This window comes from Pipistrellus kuhlii, unplaced genomic scaffold (genome assembly GCF_014108245.1).
Source record: "Pipistrellus kuhlii isolate mPipKuh1 unplaced genomic scaffold, mPipKuh1.p scaffold_m20_p_1, whole genome shotgun sequence".
NCBI classification, from domain to species: Eukaryota; Metazoa; Chordata; class Mammalia; order Chiroptera; family Vespertilionidae; genus Pipistrellus; species Pipistrellus kuhlii.
Genome location: NW_023425404.1, coordinates 25,068,481 through 25,090,132, shown reverse-complemented (window position 1 = coordinate 25,090,132; position 21,652 = coordinate 25,068,481). Strand labels below are relative to the sequence as shown.

Sequence of the window (21,652 nt, the reverse complement as noted above, 5' to 3'; positions counted from 1 at the left end):
GTGTTCTATACCATAAGAATATTTAAAATCATTTAAATGTCTATATAATTAAATATTCTCCTATTAGAGGATCTTTAGAAAGTTTCCAGTTTTTCCACTATTATAAGTAATACCAAAGCATTTTCAGAGATTAAGCTCTATCCACATTTCTAGTTATTGCTTAAAGATTTATTTATACATGTCAAATTACAGGGTCAAAATGTGAATATTTTAAGAATCTTGATATATATTATCAAGTTAACTTTTCTTTAAGACCAATATACATTCTCAAGCAACCGCATTCTCGCCAGTACTATTGCGATTTGTCATTTTATTATTTTGGTGCATGAAATTATCCTTTTGTTTTGCATTTTTAAATTACATTTTAATTTAACAAGATTAATAATTTGTATTTTTTCTGCAAATTTTAACTTTGTATCTTTTGTTGCATATTTCCTAGCTGTCTAGAATATAGAGACAGTGTATTTTATGACTATGTTTTGGTTATCTATTCCAATTCAAATTTGAAACACTGAGATCCTTCTCTAGCCCTACTTAAAAATGGAACGTTCTAGAGTTCCAAATATTTTCCTATAGTTTAAAACTATGTAATAGTAGTATTGGTATTCATGTACACAAATAATTTTGGACCTATTTTAATTTTTTATAGGGATAGACAGAACCCATCATTAGTGTGGCTTTTTACTGGAATGTTTTGCATTTATTCATTGTTCTTTGCTTGGAGGGCAAACTTAGATATTTCAAAACCACTTTTCATGGGTGTGGTAAGTTTTATTTAAATATATCTTTTGACCAGAAAGTTTGTGAAGAATATATCAGTTTGTCTGTCATGAATCTTGTAGAAAAGCAGATCATCTCAGAAATAGTTAAAATTATATGTGCATTATTATAAATCAAAAGTTAAATTATTGAACTAGTAAGGCAAAGGCCTCTTTTTAGGGAAAATGCATTGTTTAATTAACACAATAGTTAAATAGAAAAATAAATGTAAGGTAGATTTGAGTTAGGCATTTTATGTGTGTAATAGATACTGGTACTACTGTATTTCTCCTGGATTTTTTTTCTAAATAGCAAAGAAATATGGGTTTATTTGGGGGCTCTTATCAAAACAGTTTATTATTTCTTATCCCACCTGTCCAGGCCTATGCAAAAGAGCAACCACATTTCTATTTTTCCCTGGCTGTCATTTCTGAGATTCCCCATAGTAGAAACTCTGTAAATATAGACAATTCTTTCTTAACAGCTGAAACAATTTTTTGTATGTTCAAGTGGTCCAATAGATAGTATCTTATTTAGTCACCTGAGTTCAGAATCAGTTGAGAAACAAGATAACAAGCAGTAGAATCACCTTTATCACTGACTAGAGGCCTGGTGGACGAAATTCGTGCATAGGGGAGAGGGGATAGGATCGGGCCTAAACGGGCAGTCTGATATCCCTCTTAAAACCCAGGACTGCTGGCACCCAACTGCTCGCCTGCCTTCCATCCTGATTGTCCTTAACCATTTCTGCCTGCCAGCCTGATCACCCCCTAACAACTCCCCTACCAGCCTGATTGATGCCTAACTGCTCCCCTCCCAGCCTGATTGCCCCTAACTACCCTCCCCTGCAGGCCTGGTCCCCTCTACCCCCAAAACTGCTTTCCCCTGTAGGCCTGGGTCCCCTTCAACTGCCCTCCCCTGCAGGCCTGGTCACCCCTAACTTCCCTCCTCTGCCAGCCTGATCACCCCCAACTTCCCTCCCTTGCAGGCCTGGTTCCTCCTAACTGCCCTCCCCTGCTGGCCTGATTGCTCACAATTGCCCTCCCCAGCTGACCTGATCCCTCCCAACTTTTCCCCACCCCCGCTGGTCATCTTGTGGTGGCCATCTTGTGTCCAAATTGGGCAGCCATCTTGTATGTTGGTGTGATGGTCAATTTGCATATTACTCTTTTATTACATAGGATAATGCCCATGTTGAGGAATGTGGTTTATTCTGTGAGCAAGGGGGATTCCTCATTCTGCATCCACAATAGTAGAAGGCAGACCTACCTAGTCACAGGTTGTGCTGCATAGGCCAGGCCTTCTGCACCCCACTCCACTTCACTGTCCCACTGGTGCCAAAGGGACAGAGTCTGCCACTGGGCAATGCACGTCCAGTCCCAGCTCCCAAATTTCCCAGTCAGCTCAGTCCATACAGTCCCGCAGGAAGAAATAAGTGAGAGGGCAGCGAGTGTTAAACTAATGGCACTTCTGCGCATGGAAGGGAATGTCAGGAGTGAGGCAAATGCCTTTCTCCACCTCTTCCACTTTCCATATTGCAGGAGGTCAACGCCAAGTCCATAGTATCGAAAAGAATGTGTGGGTCCCAAAAGGGAGCTTCACATGTCAAACTGGGAGGAAAGAATGTTTGAAAATTGAAAACTAAAGAAACTTGGAGTTGCATTGGGGAAGTCAGTAAGCAAGACCTGAATGACAGCAGGCATAAGCAATTAGGTGTAAGCAGTATATTTGTAAGATAGGTAAGTACCAGATTGATTGCAGATCAGTCACCTTGTGTGCCTCTTTGCAGGTGGAGCGATTCTGGATGCAGAGCAACGCTGTGGTGGCAGTCCTTGCTGGCATCGGGCTGGCCACACTGGTTTCCGAGAGTAACCGAGCGCTGAACACCAAAGGCCTTCAGTATCTGGAGTGGCTTTCAGCAGCTCTTTTTGTAACTTACCAAATATATTCTAATTACAGGTAGGAAGTGGTTCTTTTTATGACAGCACTCCAGCCAGAGATGTTTGGATTATTTAGATTCTAGAACTTTATTTCATCTTCACCTTCCACCATTTTTCAGAGTGAGACAGCTTGGTCTGAAAGCCATGGTCCTTAAACTTTTGAACCAGAATCTCAGCATGAGTGATATGTAGTTCAGGGCATTGCAAACAGGGTGGTGCATGTAAACCATTTGTGTATTTTCCTCTAAGGAACTCTAGAGAGAGTTAGTAGAGTCTGCAGTATGTGTAAAATTCCATGATGTAAAAAACCACTTAGAGAGTAAAGACATTTGGGCATTGCCGCATGCCCTAAAATAATTCACACTAGGCTTCAAAGATTTCATTTTTTGAGTAATGCCTGGCCCTTACCTAGTTCATACTGTAGAAGTGAATATTAATTATCTATAATAATAAAAGCTTACTATGCTAATTAGACCAGACGACCTTCTGGAGGAAGCCAGGGCGCTGGGGGAAGCCCAGGTTCTGGGTGCCAGAGGGAACCTGGTGCCAGCAGCCAGGGAAAGGAAGGCCTACTCTTGCATGATTTTTGTGCATTAGGCCTCTAGTTTAAAAAAAAAAAAGGTCTAAAACAAGCATGTCAAACTTGTGGCTCATGGGCCACAGATGAATATTTTTGTCCACAATGAATATTTTTGTGGCCCAGCCAGTATAACGGTATGTAAGAAACATTTCAATAAAAACTTCATAACTTAATTTTTACAATATCCTGTTATACATAATTATTAATAACGAACTACAGCATTTGCTAATGACTAATTACTATAATCGTCTTGCATTCATTTCCCTTAATGCGCCTTACACGCAGGTGCACCATTTCTCTCCACTTGTACTAGTAGTGAATATTTTAGCAGCTGATTGCCACATCATTAGTCTTTAAATTACTTGTTTGGTGTGCACAACAAGAAATATTTTGCTCTTGGAGAACAAGAAAAACAGGTTTATTTGCATTACACTTATTAATTTGTGCAGTTATTCAGTGTCTGGTAACTTAATGTTAAAGAAAAATATTATTTTTTATTAAAATGTTCTGTTATTTTATGTTAACGATTACTCATTTATTTCAGCCCTTTGTATTCAGCATGTCTCTATCTAAATAAACCTACGTTTCTATGACAGTTGAAGCTTTTGTTTTTTTTGCTGCCCACACAAACTTAAACCTTGTTTATTTGGCCCATGTTATCCTTAGAGTTTGATATGCTTGGTCTAAAAGCTTCTTTAACCCATATATTAGTATTATATGTATTTTTCAAAATCTTTTAAATAATCATTCTAATGAAAATCTCAGTCTAACCTAAAAGATGTCCAAGTTTTAGGTGATAATTCATTTATTTCCAGCAGTATTGAGTAAACATTACAGAAGTGGAAGAGTCCATGGGAGTTTTGTTATAAGATGATTTGATTGGTATTTTACAAAGTTTAATTTCCTCTGTCTCCTTAACTTGAAAAACCGGTGTTCTTTAGAATTCCTGGGTAGAGCCAGTGTTAGGAAGGCTGCATCACCAGGACACCTGGTGGGATTCCATACCCAACTCCACAGCTCGCTCCGAAGGGCTTGCCAAGCCCACAGTGAGTGTTTACCCAACCTTGCTTTTATCCCAGTCTTCTGGCTCAGGTCTTTGGCAATCCAGGTTCAACACCAGGGATGTCGGCACAGGCTGGGTGGTTTTATTCTGTTTTGATTATTTTATTTGCCCCAGGCCGATGGGATAGGTAGCAACACTGCTGGGTGGTAAATGTGAAGCATCATCCTGCAGAGCAGGGGGTCATAGGAGGCAAGAGTTGCATCCATTACAAAGGCAGGGATAATATTTTGTTTCTGGTAAGGCTTATTTGCTTTGTGACACTAGCCTGCCAATTCAAGTTTCGGCTGTTTCTCAGTATCATTAAATGCAATAGACCTGAGGAGACGAGGAAGGACCTTGCTTGCTCAGTTTTTTGATGCTTTTACTCTTGTAGGCTTTTTCTTATTTTATGGGAAATGCTCAGAATTCATGCCAGTTTTTCTTTGAAGTTAGAACGTTCACTTCATCATTGAAGGGAGTAGTGTTGCTTTTGCTATAATGCTTGGAGAGAAGTAACAACTCAACCCTCTGTTCCTTCCCTCTCTTCTCATGGGCCCCATTCTCTAATGATTGCTTAGTCTGGAGGGAGAGAGAAACACAGGGAGCCTGTGGCTCAAGGTGTAGAGAGTGCCTGGGAAGGCACATGAGCATTTCTTTACATTGTCAGCTGAATCCAGGGTGGTCAGCAAAGCCACGTATTGGAAACACGTTCTGCCAAAAGGCAGAAGTGTTATCAGCTTGACCTTCATTTCAGCCCAGGTGCCAGGGGGTGAGGTTTATTATGTAAATCCAGCCAAGCACCAGGAATGAATAGGAAAACTTCCTGGTATTTGGGGTATAAAATAAACATGCCTCATGGGCTCTGGGTCACTGTCTCTCCATCGGAAGAGGGCAGCGGTCCCACCTGGTCCCAGCTTTTTCCTTCTATCTCTGTGTCTTGTTTCTTTCTTTTATTTTTCTCTCCCCAGCCGCCCCTACTCAGGAACTGGACCCGCTCTCTAGCCGTGCTGGACACAGAAAAGAGAAATATTTACATCAAGGAAGTGGTGCAAAGGGTCACTCTGGCATGCAAGAGTCAGACAAAGGGCATCCCAGTTTATGCTGCAAACTGGCAGATTTCTTTTTGCATTTCTGGGTATTCCTTTGCACTACGTGGAATTAACATGAAATTAACATGAATCAGAAACCTTACTTCTTTTTAGTAAAATTGGACATGATTTTAGGAAAAAGGAAAGGTCTTATTCTTAGCCCTAACTGATTCTTTTTTTATGAAAATGATTATAATTCTAGACGTGAAATAATATATTGATTTTTTTCAATTGCACAATTAGTTCCTTTTTTTCTTCAGATGATAATGTTCACTTTCAAGTATAAGCATGTTGTTGGAAAATATAAATTTGAATACTTTGAAGCAGTAAATATAAATTGTGTGATGGGAAAGGAATGATGTAGGAAATAAGCCCAGTCTTATTAAATCTGAAGCAATATGCTGCTATTTTAATGTGTTTTTTTTATTCTTTTATTTAGCATTTGTGACCAAAAGACCAACTATGTGATTGATAAATTTGCAAAGAACCTTCTAGCCTCTATGCCTCATGATGCAATTATCTTACTCAGAGGAGATTTGCCAGGAAATTCTCTCCGTTATATGCATTATTGTGAGGGACTGAGGCCAGACATTTCATTAGTGGATCAGGAAGTGAGTATATGGAAAATATACTGGGAATATAGTAATTGTAATGATTTAAAAACATGTTTTTTAAAAAAGCTCTATTTTAACAGTGTATGGGTACAGATATCATGATCACTTTTAGAATATGTATCATATTTTTTTTTTTTTCTTAAATAATGGTGTAAGTCCTATGAATTGCCTCTGTGTTATTTAAACTGAGTGTTGAATGTTAAACCACATTTTAAGAATGTGTTTCATGTTGGATTCAAATAATATCCTAGGTCTCTAGTTCACATGACAAACCATGGGAATATTTTATTGTAAATTTATTTTTAAATTGTTCTTTTATATACAAATTAACACTACCCACTGGTCTAGGGATTAGAATAAATTAGGTTGAATATAAAATAAGTCATGCTGCAGGTAAGTAAACATTTCACTCAAAATAGAAATTATTAACCATAATTCTGCTATAGAATTTTTTGTAAACTTAATGATTATATGCAAAATATATGGTCAGAATGGACTTGTGAAACATCCTGGAGCTGAAACTTCTAGAACTGAAGAAATATATTTAAATTATAAGATTTATTATTTAAACTATAAATTCTTAAAAGGAAATAAATCTATCTATTTTTAGAGCAGTCATAGGAAAAGAGAAATTCTTAATCTTAAAAAAATACTATGATTACTTTGGTTGAGAAAATTATTAGACGCATTACTAATTTAACAAATTTTGTTGAGTTAGTGAATAACTAAAACTTTTTTGGAGAAAACTTTATAAACAGATTTGCAAATATAGAGAAACTTACAAATGATACATTTAAAAAAAAACAAAAACAACTATATTTTATTGATTTTTTTTTACAGAGAGGAAGGGAGAGGGACAGAGAGTCAGAAACATCAATGGGAGAGAAACATTGATCAGCTGCCTCCTGCACACCTTCTACTGGGGAAGTGCCCGCAACCAAGGTACATGCCCTTGACTGAAATTGAACCTGGAACCTTTTAGTCTGCAGGTCAACGCTCCATCCAAACCAGTTAAAACACAGATGATACATTTTTATAAGCAGTTTGAATTTATACCTAGTATGCCGATTAATTTTATCTTTAGTCTAGCTTCTGACAAATTATTTATTGATAATACGGTATCACAGTATGGTTTTAAATACTGTTTGAGTTGGCAACTACTGTAGTTGAGAAGTATGGATTTCAATGTTAATGAGACCTAAATTTAAGTCCTCATCACTTCTTGAATATATGACATGGAACTAATGACTTTTTTCTCTCAGAGCCTGTTTCCTTGTTTATAAAATGGAAATGATCATCATATAGACAGAATGCTTTTGAATTTGCAAGAAGCAAAATATCTGACTAAGATAGTTTAAACTATGGAGTTTTTAATTTTACATGACAAGTAGTCTGGAGATAGTTGGTTTTAGGTTTCTGTAAGCAATTCAGTGATGCCCATGTTCTGGGGCAGCTTCTCTGCAGGTACCTTGACCTGATGGATGCCCTCTTCCAAACATCACATCATGAAACCAGGCCACAGACTTCTTCTGGGGCCTGCCCCATCCCCTTTCTCTATTGGGAGTAACATGTATCCCAGAAGCCCCAAGCGGACCTCCATTCGGGCCACACTAACCAGAATTGTCATATGCCCACTCCTAACTTGTCACCAACAAAGGGGAATGACTAGACCCAAGCATATTGCTGCCCTGGTTACCTGATCAAAGTCAGGATTGTGTTCATGAGAAAGAAGAAGGTACTAGCTATTCAGTGGGCATTCAATAGTATCAGATATAATTGTTCTCACATATAAGATTATTATGAGAATTAAATGAGAAACAATGTCATAGCACACCATGGGTATTTAATTAATGTTAATATCCCAAGAACAAACTATTGGGTAATAAAATCAAATTCAATAAGTTTTTATGCCCTAGCTGGTTTGGCTCAGTGGGTAGAACGTCAGCTAGTGGACTGAAGGGTCCCAGGTTTGATTCTGGTCGAGGGCACATGCCCGGGTTGCCAGCTCGATACCCAGTAAGGGGCATGCAGGAGGCAACCAATCAATGATTCTTTTTCATCATTGATGTTTATATCTCTCTCTCCCCTCTCCCTTCCTCTCTGAAATCAATAAAAAAAATAAGTATTTTGTGAATATTTGCCATATACACTTACATTAAAAATACTCATTTTTAATTAAATGACTTAGGTATATAAAGCAAGTAAAACATAAGCATAATTGTTCAAACAATGATATTCAAACTTTAACAAAGTTTTGAAAGTATAAATAGGAGTATTTTTTAAGTTAAATTTTAAAAAATTTTTATTTCAGAGAGGAAGGGAGAGGGAGAGAAAGATAGAAACATCAGTGATGAGAGAGAATCATGGATTAGCTGCCTCCTGCACACCCTCTATTGCGGTTCGAGCTGGCAACCCAGGCATGTGCCCCGACCAGGAATCAAACTGTTTCCTCCAGGTTCATAGGTTGTTCTTCAGCCACTGAGTCATGCTGGCTGGACTAGAAGTATTTTCTTAAAAAAAAAAAAAAAAAAAAAAGAAAACCGATACAAATAAAAATATATCTAAGTATATATTAACTACAGAATTAAGAAAAATGACTTTTCTAATATTAATGATTTGTTTTAAATGTCAGCATATGTATTAATTTGGAGATACTAATAAATTCAGATAATTTAGCCAAAAGGTTTTTATCTTTGAAGCCTAGATGATTATATGATCAAGCTTCTCCAAGGCAGGGATTATGGATAGCTTCTTCATTATAGGTGAGCAATACCTTTTTTTTTTGAGTGGATGAAAGAACATAGTAATGGCACATTTTATTTTGTCTAGATTATCTAGTCTGGCCATCAAAGACATTTCAACTTCAGCAAACATAATTTGAGAATTGTTTTATGCCAGGCAGTGTGCTAGGAGCAGAGCACAAAGGAGAGAGAGGATACAGTCCTTTCCCTCTAGGACACATGTGTCAAACACAAGGCCCGCGGGCCAAATCCGTCCCGCCAGGCCTTGCAATATGGCCCGCACCGCGCTGTCATCACTGCACTCTGCTGCGTTTCCATCACAATGACAGTTTATGACTGTTCAGTAAACCATTCGGCCCGCGATTTAGGCTGGATTTTAGATTTTGGCCCCTTCTCTGATTGAGTTCGACACCCCTACTCTAGGAGTTCATAGTCTAAAAGCTATGCTAGAGGAAAGTGCAAGTGCTGCTGGAGCACGTCATTCTGCTGTGGAAACGGGGAAGGGTATCCTAGAGGAAGTGATATGTAAGCTGGTTTTGAAAGTTGAGTACACATTCTCCAGAATGGGGGACGGTCATGCTGGATAGTCCCTCAAATGCATGAAAGCAAAGTGAAACTAGATGCTGACCTTACCCAAGAGAGTCATAACTTAAGACATGACATCCTAGGTTTAAGTCATTACAAGACTGGTCAATGCCACATACCTCAGTTATGCTTGTATGTATTTTTTCAATTATGTTTATTTTTTTAAGTTTTTTTTTTTTTTTATACATTGATTTCAGAGAGAGGAAGGGAGAGGGACAGAGATAGAAACACCATTGATAAGAATCATCCATCGGCTGCCTCCTCCATGGCCCCTAGTGGGAATTGAGCTTGATACCTGGTCATGTGCCTTGACTGGGAATAGATCCATGACCTCCTGGTTCACAAGTCAATGCTCAACCACTGAGCCACCCTGGCCAGACCAATTATGTTTATATTCGATGAGCATATACCCACATTTTAGAACTTCTTTTGTACTTGCTAAATTTGATCTTTCTTAAAGAGGTCTAATAAATGCATGACATCATATGTTATTTTTCTGGCAGATGATGACTTATGAGTGGTATTTACCCAAGATGGCAAAGCATTTACCAGGTGTCAACTTTCCTGGGGACCGCTGGAATCCTGTGGAAGGAGTATTACCCAGTGGAATGGTCACATTTAATCTTTATCACTTTCTTGAAATAAATAAACAGTAAGCATTCTTTTAATATAATGGCTTTCCTAAAATCTTAAGCTGTTCTAAAATTGTTTATGTAGCAGCTGTGCTTCATCCAAAAGACCAATTTTCTACACCTATTTTCCTGTCACCGGTGAGATTATCTTTGTAATTAAATTGAATATCTGTGCATAAATGAGACCAGGCAGAAATAAACGTTATTGTTCTGGGTAAAGGAAAAATAAAGACAGATTAGCAAGAATAGCAAATAAGATCTTAGTACAATTCAGAGAAATTGGAGATGTGCCTCCTACTTGAAATCATTTCAGGTGAATCGCAAGCAATTATAGTTTCCCCCTGATCAACGCCATGGCTTCCTTTTAAGTGTAAAGGAAATGGTTTCCAGGAATAATCACATCACTACATAAAAATAGCTTAAGAATTTTTTATAAAGGATAAGGCATTTTTATAAATAAGGAAAACATCTACGGTTGTATTGGCTAAGATAACATGAGAATTATGAATTCCATACTTGAGAACATAAAATTATTCATAGTTAAGGTCAAGAATCAATAACTCCTCCAATAGTATAGTATTGAACATTTCTCCTGCCTGTGAAGTGCGTGCGATTGTCCAGAGTGCGAAGAAGAAAAACTTATTTCATAATTTTTAATCTCTTCTAAGGGGGACTTCAGAAATACTTTGTAAATTGCAAAGTTAAATTATCCCTTACTAAGAACATAATAATATACTTTTGGTGTTCAAAACCTGGAGTTTACTCTGGCTCATGAAGTAATATGAAGGTAATGGATATAAACATGCTGTGACAATAGCATTTAATTGTTCTATTTTGGATTAAAATTCTAAGCACCATTAACATCACCAAATAGGTATGTGTGTTTGGTATTTATTGGACATTTATTGACTATGCCATGTTCTAGCTTCTATTAGGCCCTGGCAATATAATGAGACCAGTTCCAAATTTAAGTAGACCACAGCCCAGTTGTATATAAACATGGGTACAAATACAACTGGCCATAATATGATAGGATAAGCTCTGTTCTAACAAAGCTTTCTCAAGTGTGAGACCCAGTAAGTGTTCAGCATGTGTCTCCTGAATGGGTGATTTAACTGACAGTATAAGCCAAGTGTTCTGGGAGCATGCTTGAGGAAGCAGTTAATTCTGCCTCGGGGCATTCGTTCAACATTTAATAAATATTGTGTGTCCAGCATGTCCAAACAACTGTACTAGGCATAGCTGCATGGATATGATCCCTGCTATTACAGTGTTTTCCGATACGGTTGCAGGATCAATCTTTACTATGAAACAGATATGCGAGAGCAAGAATACAAGAGTTGTTTTCCCTGTCAGCTTTCAAGAGTATTTGTCTTTCATTTTCAGGAGTTTGAGTATGGTGTACGTGGCTATGGATTTCTTTGAATTTAACTTGTTTAGGGTTTATTGAGTTTCTTGAATCAGTAAGGTGTGTCTTTTCCAAAATTTAGGATCTGACAGTCATTATTTTTTAAACATTTTTCTCTTCTTTTAGAATTATGATGATATGAATGTTTTTGCCCCACAGGCAGTTTCTTATAATGTTACAAACAGATAGGTTTTATCACTTATGTTGTTCACTTCTCCCGAGCCCTCCAAACAGCTTTTTTCACACTAATGTAAATTTCCAACAATCTGTTTGGGAAAGATGTAAATAAACTGAAATGGTTGCAACTGGCTTATTGGTGACTAGGGTTTAAGGAGTCAAAAACTATGCATCATGAGTTACATTTATTTAACAGTTAGAACTTTAAGGTAAAAATATTTTTTTTTTCTGTTTTCTATAGAAAAGAAACTTTTGTTTGCATAGGAATTCATGAAGGTGACCCAACCTGGCAAAAGAACTATTCACTTTGGCCATGGGGCTCTTGTGACAAATTGGTTCCTTCAGAGATTGTATTCAACCCTGAGGAGTGGATTAAACTTACAAGAAATATCTATAACTGGACTGAAAAATATGGACGGTACGAATAAAGTTATATATATTTTTCCAAGTATAGCAATTTGTGTGCCTGAAAGAACACTGTTTTGAGATGACTTTAAATTTTTCGGATACTTTTTATTTTTATTAGTTATTAAAATAGTCATTTGCTACCCACAAAGTATCATTATAGAGAAAAAAAACATGTATTTCTTGTCCTCATATTTGAAGAACAATGGGACAGTTGAAGGGAAAGGGAGGTTGTAGCTGAGTGGACATAATAGTTAGAGGCATGAAACTCCTGTAATGCATATTGTCTGCCAGCCTGTATCTCATATCCTTAAGGTGGAAGAGATTCATTAACTACGGCTAAGCTTTAAAAGCCACTCTGGGCCCTGGCCTGTGTTGCTCAATGGTTATAGAATTGGCCGTCTCGGGTTGTGGGTTCCATTCCCAGTCAAGGGTGTGTACCTGGGTTGCAGGTTCAATTCCTAGTCCTGGCTGGGGTAGGTGCAAGAGGCAACCAATTGATGTGTCTTTCTCACATTAATATTTCTCTCCCTCCCTCCCTCTCTCCCTCCCTCTTTCCCTTCTACTCTCTCAAAAAAAGTATGGGAAAAATATCCTTGGGTGAGGATTAACAAAAAGAAAGTCACTCTGTAGCATGTGATAGTTTCTACATCATACACTTGTCATATTTTCCTTTCTTCTAGAATGGCAGCTAACTTCTCTATAGGGAAGACTGGGCCTTGAAATTTTCCTCACAATTGTTTGTCATCAGCCTGGTTATGTTATTTTGGCATGCCTACTCTTTCTTGAAGCAACTTTCTCCCATTTGGAACCTGAGTCTCCATCTAAAGAAAGGCGCCTCCATTGCCTATGTTTAAAATACGAATTATTTAAAGATTAGATAATTATTGCTTGTAATTCAAGGACAATAGGCAAGATCATATGAAAAATGCTCTAAAGGATTTTTTAATCAAATTGAGCAAATGGACTACATTGCTATGCTCCAACCATTGCTATGCTCCAACCAGGTCGGTCTACATCAGAGCACTCTGAGACCACCGTGAGGAGAAGATAGAAAATAACCTCTTCTGTAAAGGACAGTACAAGGACACAATAGTGTTCAGTCAAAATGGATACATCAGAGAATGTTGAATTAAGAGAAGGAAGAAAATTAGTAAATAGTTTAGCCAGTGTTCCTTGAGCAGCATCTAGTTCCAGCAGTGAAGTGGCAAAGCCAGGAGTCCCTCCTCTTCAGGCCTGTCCCCTTACTTACCAGCTCGTTGGCTCTTAGCTGTGTCCATAGCGTGACTGAGGCCTCAGCCCTGCCCCTTCACCTGACGGTGACAGTTCTTAGAACAGCTGGCTCCCTAAATGCCTCCAGCCTCTTTCCACCAATCTTTTGTTTGCTCCCATGAGGCACTGGGGCTCATTATACAAGTTAAGAACACATTTACCAAAATTTCAAATTGCTAACAATCCAACTTTTCTAGGAGAATAAGTTTTTTATTTCAGTCTCTATTGGTACATCAAGATCCAGTCTATATATTTTTACCCTCCCCCAAGGATATTTTTTCCATTGATTTTTTTTTAGAGACTGAAAGGGAGGGTAGAGGAGGGGAGAGAGAGAAATATCGATGTGAGAGAGACACCTACTGATTGCCTCCTGCACAAGCCCCTATTGGGGGTGGGGTGCAAAGCTGAAACCAGGATATGTGCCCTTGACTGGAATCGAACCTGCGACCTTTTGGGCCACAGGCCAACACTCTAAACCACTGAGCAAACCCATCTAAGGCAAGATCCAGTCTATTTCATTTGCCTTGGAAGATTCTAAAAGACTAGAGGTCCGGTGCACGGAGAGAGGGTGGGAGACAGGGAGGGAGTCCCCTCAGCCCAGCCTGCACCCTCTCCAATTTGGGACCCCTCGGGCTGCTGGACATCCCTCTCACAATCCGGGACCACTGGCTCCTAACTGCTCACCTACCTGCCTGCCTAATCGCCCCTAACTGCCCCCCTCTGCTGGCCTGGTCACCCCCAACTGCCCCTGCTGTTCGGTCATTTGGTCATCACTCACTAATCCCCCTGCAGGCCTGGTCGGCCCACTCAGCCTGTTTGGCCGTCCATTTGGTTGCAATGTTCGCTTGGGCTTTTATATATTGTATATAGATTATATGTCCATAGCAATAAATGTGGCTGGCAGAAAAATGTTACTGTTTTCTTGTAACTACAGGTTTGATCCATCTTCTTGGGAATCTGTGGCCAATGAGGAGATGTGGCAAGCAAGGTGACTAATCTGCACGCCTGTGTTTGCGGCTCATTGTTAACATGGCAGAGAAGTAGCCTGTGGCACTTTTCATTGAGGAAACAGGGGTGGGTGGTGATCATAAAAATGACATTTATGGCAGTCATTTTGTTTGAGGCATTATACTAGTTTCATCCTCACAACAACCTATCTGAAAGTTCTTATTATCTCCATTTTACAAAAGATCACACTGGAGGTGGAGAGGGTGCTTGTCTGAGGCCCCTTAGCTGCTGCCAGTGCTGGATCTGACTCAAACCCGCACAACTCCTGTCCTCTCCCGCCTCAGCTAAGCCAGAGTGAGTGTGATTGAGGAGAAGTTGATAATGACCGTGCCCACGTATAAGGTTCTAGTTAGTTACTTAGGCACATATTGCATACTTCCTAGAGGCCAGGCATTATGCCAGACACAGAGATTGCACACGTGAATACAACATAGTTCCTACCCTCACACTGCTCAGACTATGGAGCAATCAGATATGTTAAAAGATCTGACTATGAATGTGCTTGATTCTGTACATTTCCGTTGTTCCTGTATGGAACGCTTCACTATGATGCTATTAATTCTCTTGGTTCCTGTCACTTAAAAATAATTCAAAGTACCTAATGCTAACAGACTTTGGCCTAAATATTAATGTAAAAGTTGTAAATGATGCAGATGGGGGTTGGAGGGTCCCACATACATAGGATGTACTTCCTGCTGCAAAGGAAGAAGCCCACTCCGGGCCAGGGACTGAGCTTTGCCCTGAGGCTTGACTGATGGTGTATAAAGGGTTTACTTATAAGTTTAAAGAAGTTTAAAAAAAATTGTCAAGAAATCCAGCTCCAAATTAACAATTATAAAAATAGATGTACTATAGTTTATGCAATAGTGTTTATGAAAATGTCAGAAAATGGCATATTTCAAGTTATCAGCCTAGTTATAGGGACAAATACTTTGCTCTGAAGAACTGAACAAAGATTAGTCATACATTTGCACAATTCTTCCCTATGATTGAGTGCGGGAAAGCTGGGGGAGCGGTCACATAAGAGAAGAAAGCAGGTTATTATCCGAGAGGGTGTTGATTTAATTGGTGTGCAGAATGCCATTTGGATGAGTTCGCCTGGTCAAAGAGTGCAGCCACCTCTGAGGAGCTGGGTACACACAGCCTGAGCCATTGCAACGGGCACCGAACTCAGCAAGTCCTCCGCTCCCCTCTTCTCTTGCGTAACAATAGTGCACATCTGGAGGGGAAATGATGTATAATAGTGGCGATGAACACAGCTTTTTTTCTAAAAGATCCGGCAATCAGTGTGAAAGCAGTGTCTTGGCAGTTGGGGAAAGAAGGGGTTACTGTTGGTTCAGAGTAAGCGTTTGAATCTGAGAGAAGTAGAAATGATGCAATAAAGGGTTTTGTATGTTCTCTATCAGTGGAAAAGTCTGGCAGATAAATTTGAAGTTGATGGCATGATTTTAATGAAGTGTTTTTCCTCCACCCTTCCAGGATGAAAACACCGTTCTTCATTTTTAACCTGGCAGAAACTGTGAATGTGCCTTCAAATGTGAAAGCTCAACTCTACACTCACGCATATGACGTATGATATACTTCTACATAGATCAGTATACTAGCGGCCTGGTGCACAAAATTCATATGCTCAGGGGAGAGGGGTCCCTCAGCCTGGCTTGTGTCTGTCCTCTCGCAGTATGGGAGCCCGTGGGGAGCAGGCCTAAGCCGTCAGTTGGACATCCTTAGCCCTTCTGCAGAGGCAGGAGAGTCTCCTGCCACCACCGCTGCACTTGCCAGTTATCAGCCCGGCTTTTGGCTGAGCGGCACCCCCCCTGTCCTCAGATGCTCAGTGCAGGAGCTGCCCCCTGGTGGTCAGTGTGCATTATAGCGACCAGTTGTTCTGTCGTTCGGTCTATTTGCATATTACCCTTTTATTATATAGGATTTGTTGTGAGGGTGGGAGTTGTTGGAATGGAGAGAGGGTGTGTCACAGAATTTTTACTTTTAGTTTCCAGCTTTATTTACCATTATAAAGCAGTGTAAATGGAAAAATATTCATGCATCACAAATAATATCTAAAGCAAATAGCTGTCATTGGCAAAATAATGGTCCCCCTAGAGATGTTCAAGTCTTAATATCCAGAACCTGTGACCCTTATATGGTGGTGGGACGTGGCAGAGGAAGATTAAGGATCTTGAGGTGGGGAGATTACCCTGGATCATATGCAGGTGGGCCCAGTATCCTCACAGGGGTCCTTAAGAAGAGGGAGGCAGGAGAGTCAGAGTCTGGGAAGGAGAAGGAAGTCAAAGAGGAAGATCTGAAGATGCTATGCGGGTGGCCTGGGAGATGAGGAAGGGACCACAGTTAGGGAGTACAGGCATCTGGAAAAGGCAAGAAATGGATTCTAGAGCCTGCTGATTTTACAGTACCCTTGATTTTATGACTTTTGACTTCCAGGAGTGTAAAATAATAAATTAATGTTGTTTTATGCCACTATATTGTGGTGATTTGTTACTACAGTAATGGGAAACTAACTTTATTTCTAAAAGGACTCTATTGCAGGAGTGATGACCCTGTGACACTTGAGATGACAGGGCCAGGGCTGGTGGAGAGTTCATGAGAAAGATGAAGGGGAGGAGCTTAGCTTTGTCTTCTGTGGTCCCAGGAAGCCAAACAAACGTTGAGACCCAACCACACTAAGGGTCTTAGTAGAACTTTGCAAACTTGATGAAGTGAAGAACAGGAACAGTTTCTGAGTACTTGCTCTGTACTGGGGAATGTGCCCCGCCCTTTCCACTTGTCCCTCATCAGAGAGAGGCTCAGGAAGAGAGAAAAGACTACGGGGAAAGGTAGAAAACATTGCCAAGTGAGGGCTGGCCCTGGCCAGGTAGCTCAGTTGGTTAGAGAGTTGTCCTGATACACCAAGGTTGTGGGTTGATTTGTAGTCACAGCACATACAAGAATCAACCAATCCTTACTAATAAAAGCCTTAGTGGTCATCACACTGTGATGCCCTCATGCCATTACAAGATGGCTGGGTGCACAGCGGGCCTGTGCAGGTGGGCAGGGCTGGGCTTGATGCTGCGAGCACGGCATAGAGCCTGCCTGGGAGCCCCGCTGCCTCCCAGCTCCAAATACAGAGCAGGGATGAGGCAGGACCCCTAACTCCCTAGGGGCCCCGCCCAGGGGTCCCACCTCCTCCCAGGTTGGTGAGGCCTGCCTGGAGGCAGACACCTGACTCTGGCCTACCTCTTTGAGGCAATCCACTGAAGACTCCTGGATGGGTGGGTGGGCCTACCTCTTTGGGGCGATTGATAGAAGGGCTCCCTCACTGTGACAGAGCACAGGCCTGGCTGGGGGACCCCACTCCCCACCCCCCAGTGCATGAATTTTGTGCACAGAGCCTCTAGTGAATTTATAAATAAGTGGAACAACAAATGTCTCTCAAATCAATAAATTACACAATTTTAATTTAAATGTTAAAAAAAAAAGCGAGGGTTAATTTCCTGCCTGGCTTTGGTGTATTTGAAAGTATATTTACAAGAGTGCAGGATGATTTTCCTGTTTTGTGAAGTGAAGGAAATTCAGGGGAAACTTGCTTTAAAAAGCAACTTAAACACTGAACATTATAAAATGTCAAAATGGCGTATCACGCATGGATTGCGGAAATTTTTATGTGGACACTACTTAAAAATAAATTAGAAATGCATTTGTCTGCTCTGGAGTAGGCATTGGGGAAATAGATAATATATTGGGTTCCTTTCAAGTGAGTGCTATGTTGAATAGAGTCGTTAATTCAGAAAGCACTTGTCCCTAAAGAAAACATAGTTGCTGTTCTGTGCTCTCATGGAGTCTGTAAACTCAAGTTCCTGTGGATCCCACTCCAACTTGACAATCCCAGGAAGGCTGAAATTCCCATGCAACAAGTGTAACCTTCCATTTTGCAGACACATACCTACTTTTGTTAAATTTTCATGTTTTCCCACCAGAAAACTGTATCAAAAATAAATAAATTCCAACTCTGTTTAATTAATACTACCTCTGGTGTTGAGAAATAAAATGTCTAATTCCTGTGGACAAAGCTTTCACTATCAAAATTGCAATTATAGGATACTAAGAAGACTTTTAATGTTTCACTCTAAAGATATCTCTTCAATTCTTATCATGCTTGGCCTTTTTGATGCTGGGTTTGTTTTAATATTGCTATTGTTATTACTCTTGTTTTAAAAGTACAGAGACATTTATGTAAGAATAAGGGACAAAATTGAAATTCCTTCAAGTTCTTTTCCCATGCAGTTTTCTAAAGAAAGTTTTTTTTTTTTCCTCCTCCAACAGCTAAATTTAGAGTTTCAAGCTTTTTGCCTAGTGAGTAAATAGCTTTCCATGAATTAGAACTAAATCTCTTTCCCGGAACATCTTTCTGCGGGAAGAGCATTTGTCCTGACGCAGTGCGTCCTAGGTTTCCTCTGCAACATCTGAAAAAGCCCAGAAGCAGTTTTAGACGGAGCACATTTGCCTCCTGCCACTGCAGTAATTACAGTGGCATCCTTGCATTTTCTGCATGGCCTGGCAATGATTAGATTCCTACCGCAGGCTGTTCGGATTTCTTTTTTCCTTGTGTTATTAATTCTTCTGTGTTTTCTGGTATTTTGTGGGGTAAAAAGTAAAGGGATAAGAATGAAATGCCATCATTTTTGCTATCTTCCAGCTTTATAAGGAGATTGTCTACTTGCAAAAGGAACACCCAGTGAACTGGCACAAGAACTATGCCATCGCCTGCGAGCGGATGCTGCGCCTTCGGGAGGGAGGCGCGGACCCTGAAGTCTTGTTATCGGAAACCATCAGGCATTTCCGCCTCTACACCCAGAGAGCGCAGAATGACCCGCAGCTGGCTGATATTTCAGCCGCTCTGAAGCACCTCAGAAAAGAACTGCAGAGTCTGAGAAACAGGAAAAATGCCTGAGACAGCACAATGTGGGAAACCTGCTTGTCATCCTGCTTCCAAAATGTTGAGGTCCAAAACTTTTCCTTCAGAGAAAAGAAACTGTATGAAAAATTGAAGACTTAAGTCACTTCCCAGATAGAAGTAATTAGGGGGTTGGGGGTAAGTAGGGTGATTATGACTGAATTATGTTGTTTATGCAAAATCTGTTTATCCCCTGTCCTCAAGTTAGCATTTCAGGGAGAAGCTTCTGAACATCCTTCCCACTTCCTCAACCTTTCACCTGATGATGTTGCTCCATTAGATTCTAAAAGAGAACGCACTCTCTTCATATACTTAAAATATTGACTGTGAATCTTCTAAGGGCCCTGCTTATTGGGATCAGTTTTGAAGGTTATATTCTTCAAACATTAATACCATACCAAAGACATTTTCTGTTTCCCAAAAGTGGCTTAAAAAAAAAAAATGGATCTTGTTATGCTGCAAGTCAGAATTCTTTTATTTTTTTGTTAGCTGTGGTTGTTACATAATTTCTTGTTTCAAGCTAAACACCAACCAGTGATATTTTGAAAAAAGTTGGGGTTTTATTCTCCGAAAGCACTGAAAAATAAAGTTAATTCATTGTTTGCTTTTTTTAGTCATGTAAACTGGTTGGTCAGTAAAAAGATTTTTTTTAGTTCCTTAATTTTATATTTATGCTTTGCTTCTGTTTGTGCTCATGAATCTGGGCCCAATAATTAGTAGGCTCCTGCTGCCAAAATGCAAAAAAAAAAAAAAAAGGCGGGGATTCGAGGGGGTGGAAGGGGAAATGGTTCAAGAAATTCATTTCTGTTACCAGCATCTTTTATACATATTACTAAAGAGAACATAGTAAGAAATGCAAATAATAGTTCTTTATTTTATTATGACAGTTAATTAATAGCAACCTGTTTTAATGAATAAAGTCACTCAGAGTCCTTCAGCACTTCCTAAGTAGAGGCCCGGATCCGTAGGGATTCTTTTCCCCCCGATTGTATAGCTCCGAGACTCCGAGCACTATATAGGCCCCTGTATAGAAATGCTCACTAATGAAGAGGGAGGGCTAGAGGCTTGTCTGCATTCAAAGATCACTGGTGAGTCATTCAGCGAGAAAAGGCCCCTTACCAGGAATAGTCACAGTTCCGTGGCATTGTACTAGCAAAAGGGTCTGATCAAAGGTCTCCCGTGGAGCTTGCATGGTTCCCTTTCATACGACGACCATAATTAAAACCACTAATTCTCTTTTAAAATGCTGCAGGATGCCATGTAGGCATCTGTCTGGAGTGTCCTTTGTGATGTCATAAGCTGTTAAGGACCAGCGCCGAGGGCTTTTGAGTGAAATGCCAGTCATGAAGGTGCTTCAAGACAAGGGTGCCTCTAAAAGCTTGACAGGGCCTTGACTGCACAATTCGAGCTGAATTTGCCCCTTGTCAGCTGCCAGTAAATAAATCCCAAAGGGGGAAAAGCTGAAGTTTCATTACCTGATCCGTGGGGCTTTGTCGGTTTTGGCACCACACAGAGGAAGCTCTTGCCCCTCCATTCTCTGGGTTTGAAGATGTCCATTGGAGCCTGCAGTGCCTGGACAGGGTTCAGAGCGGAACCTTTTGAAGAGTGTCAATAGTTGTAACAGTTCAGCTGTTAGGAAGACAAATAAATGGAGGAGCTCATTAATCCGCTTTTGGCTCTCGGTGCCTTTTGCCCTTTTATCACAGCCTTATTAGGCTCCTACTCATCTTGAACCAGAAAAAAATGAATTGAAGTTGTTGAGTACTAATTGGCAAAGACTTTTAATCATGGGCCAAGAACTTTCACTGACTTGAAAGTAACTTCTCCACGGGGAGGAACCGAAAAACCTGGTTTACCTTAAAACAAAAACCTGTTGGAGTTCAGCGTGGTGTGAAAATTGAAGGAAGCCTTGGCAAATGGTCTACGTTGACCCATTTGAAGGAAATTGTGTAAGATTATGATTTCCACTTTTCCAAAATCAAGTATAATAAAAATCATATAAATGTTCCCTGGAAATGCATTGTCTTTATTGGTTCAGAAAAGAGATTGCATGCATGAGATGTTCATGTTTGTTTCTGAACATCTATATGTACATGGTTGTAAATCTTTGAGCATCTACACATATATGTGGTGTTGAAGGAACTTTATTAAAAGTAGTATTTCCTACTTAGATCCTTAAGAATGGCTAATGAAGACATTTTCCTTCATATCTGCTTTTTCAATTTGTTTATATGCCGTATGTATATATACACACACATATATATGTCTATGTATATGTCTATGTCTATGTATATATACACACACATCTGACTGTGCTTTGTGTATTAACCATTGTCAAATGGTGCCCAGATTTTTCTGTAATTGTCCAACAAAGACTTTGGACCATTCCCTCTTTGAGAAAGCAATGATATAATGGCCCAATGTAGATAGGATCATAATTTTTTCAATTTTTG

General features: G+C 39.8%; 1 protein-coding gene across 5 annotated transcripts in view; it reads left to right on the top strand.

Annotated features, from left to right (window-relative positions):
* TMEM260 (transmembrane protein 260) overlaps window positions 1–21,210 on the top strand; it is a 56,324-nt gene extending 35,114 nt beyond the window's left edge. For 2 of the 5 annotated variants that reach the window (XM_045580298.1, XM_036435781.2), the window contains 8 exons: window positions 650–764; window positions 2,549–2,718; window positions 5,849–6,020; window positions 9,853–10,001; window positions 11,808–11,984; window positions 14,178–14,231; window positions 15,731–15,821; window positions 18,942–21,210. In XM_045580298.1, the coding sequence (XP_045436254.1) occupies window positions 650–764; window positions 2,549–2,718; window positions 5,849–6,020; window positions 9,853–10,001; window positions 11,808–11,984; window positions 14,178–14,231; window positions 15,731–15,821; window positions 18,942–19,196 (1,183 nt within the window). In that variant the 3' untranslated portion in view covers window positions 19,197–21,210. Of the gene's footprint in view, window positions 1–649; window positions 765–2,548; window positions 2,719–5,848; window positions 6,021–9,852; window positions 10,002–11,807; window positions 11,985–14,177; window positions 14,318–15,730; window positions 15,822–18,941 lie in introns of those variants that run through there. The other 3 variants (XR_006741335.1, XM_036435790.2, XM_045580299.1) reach the window with 3 other exon arrangements.
* The last annotated feature ends 442 nt before the right edge of the window (window positions 21,211–21,652 follow it).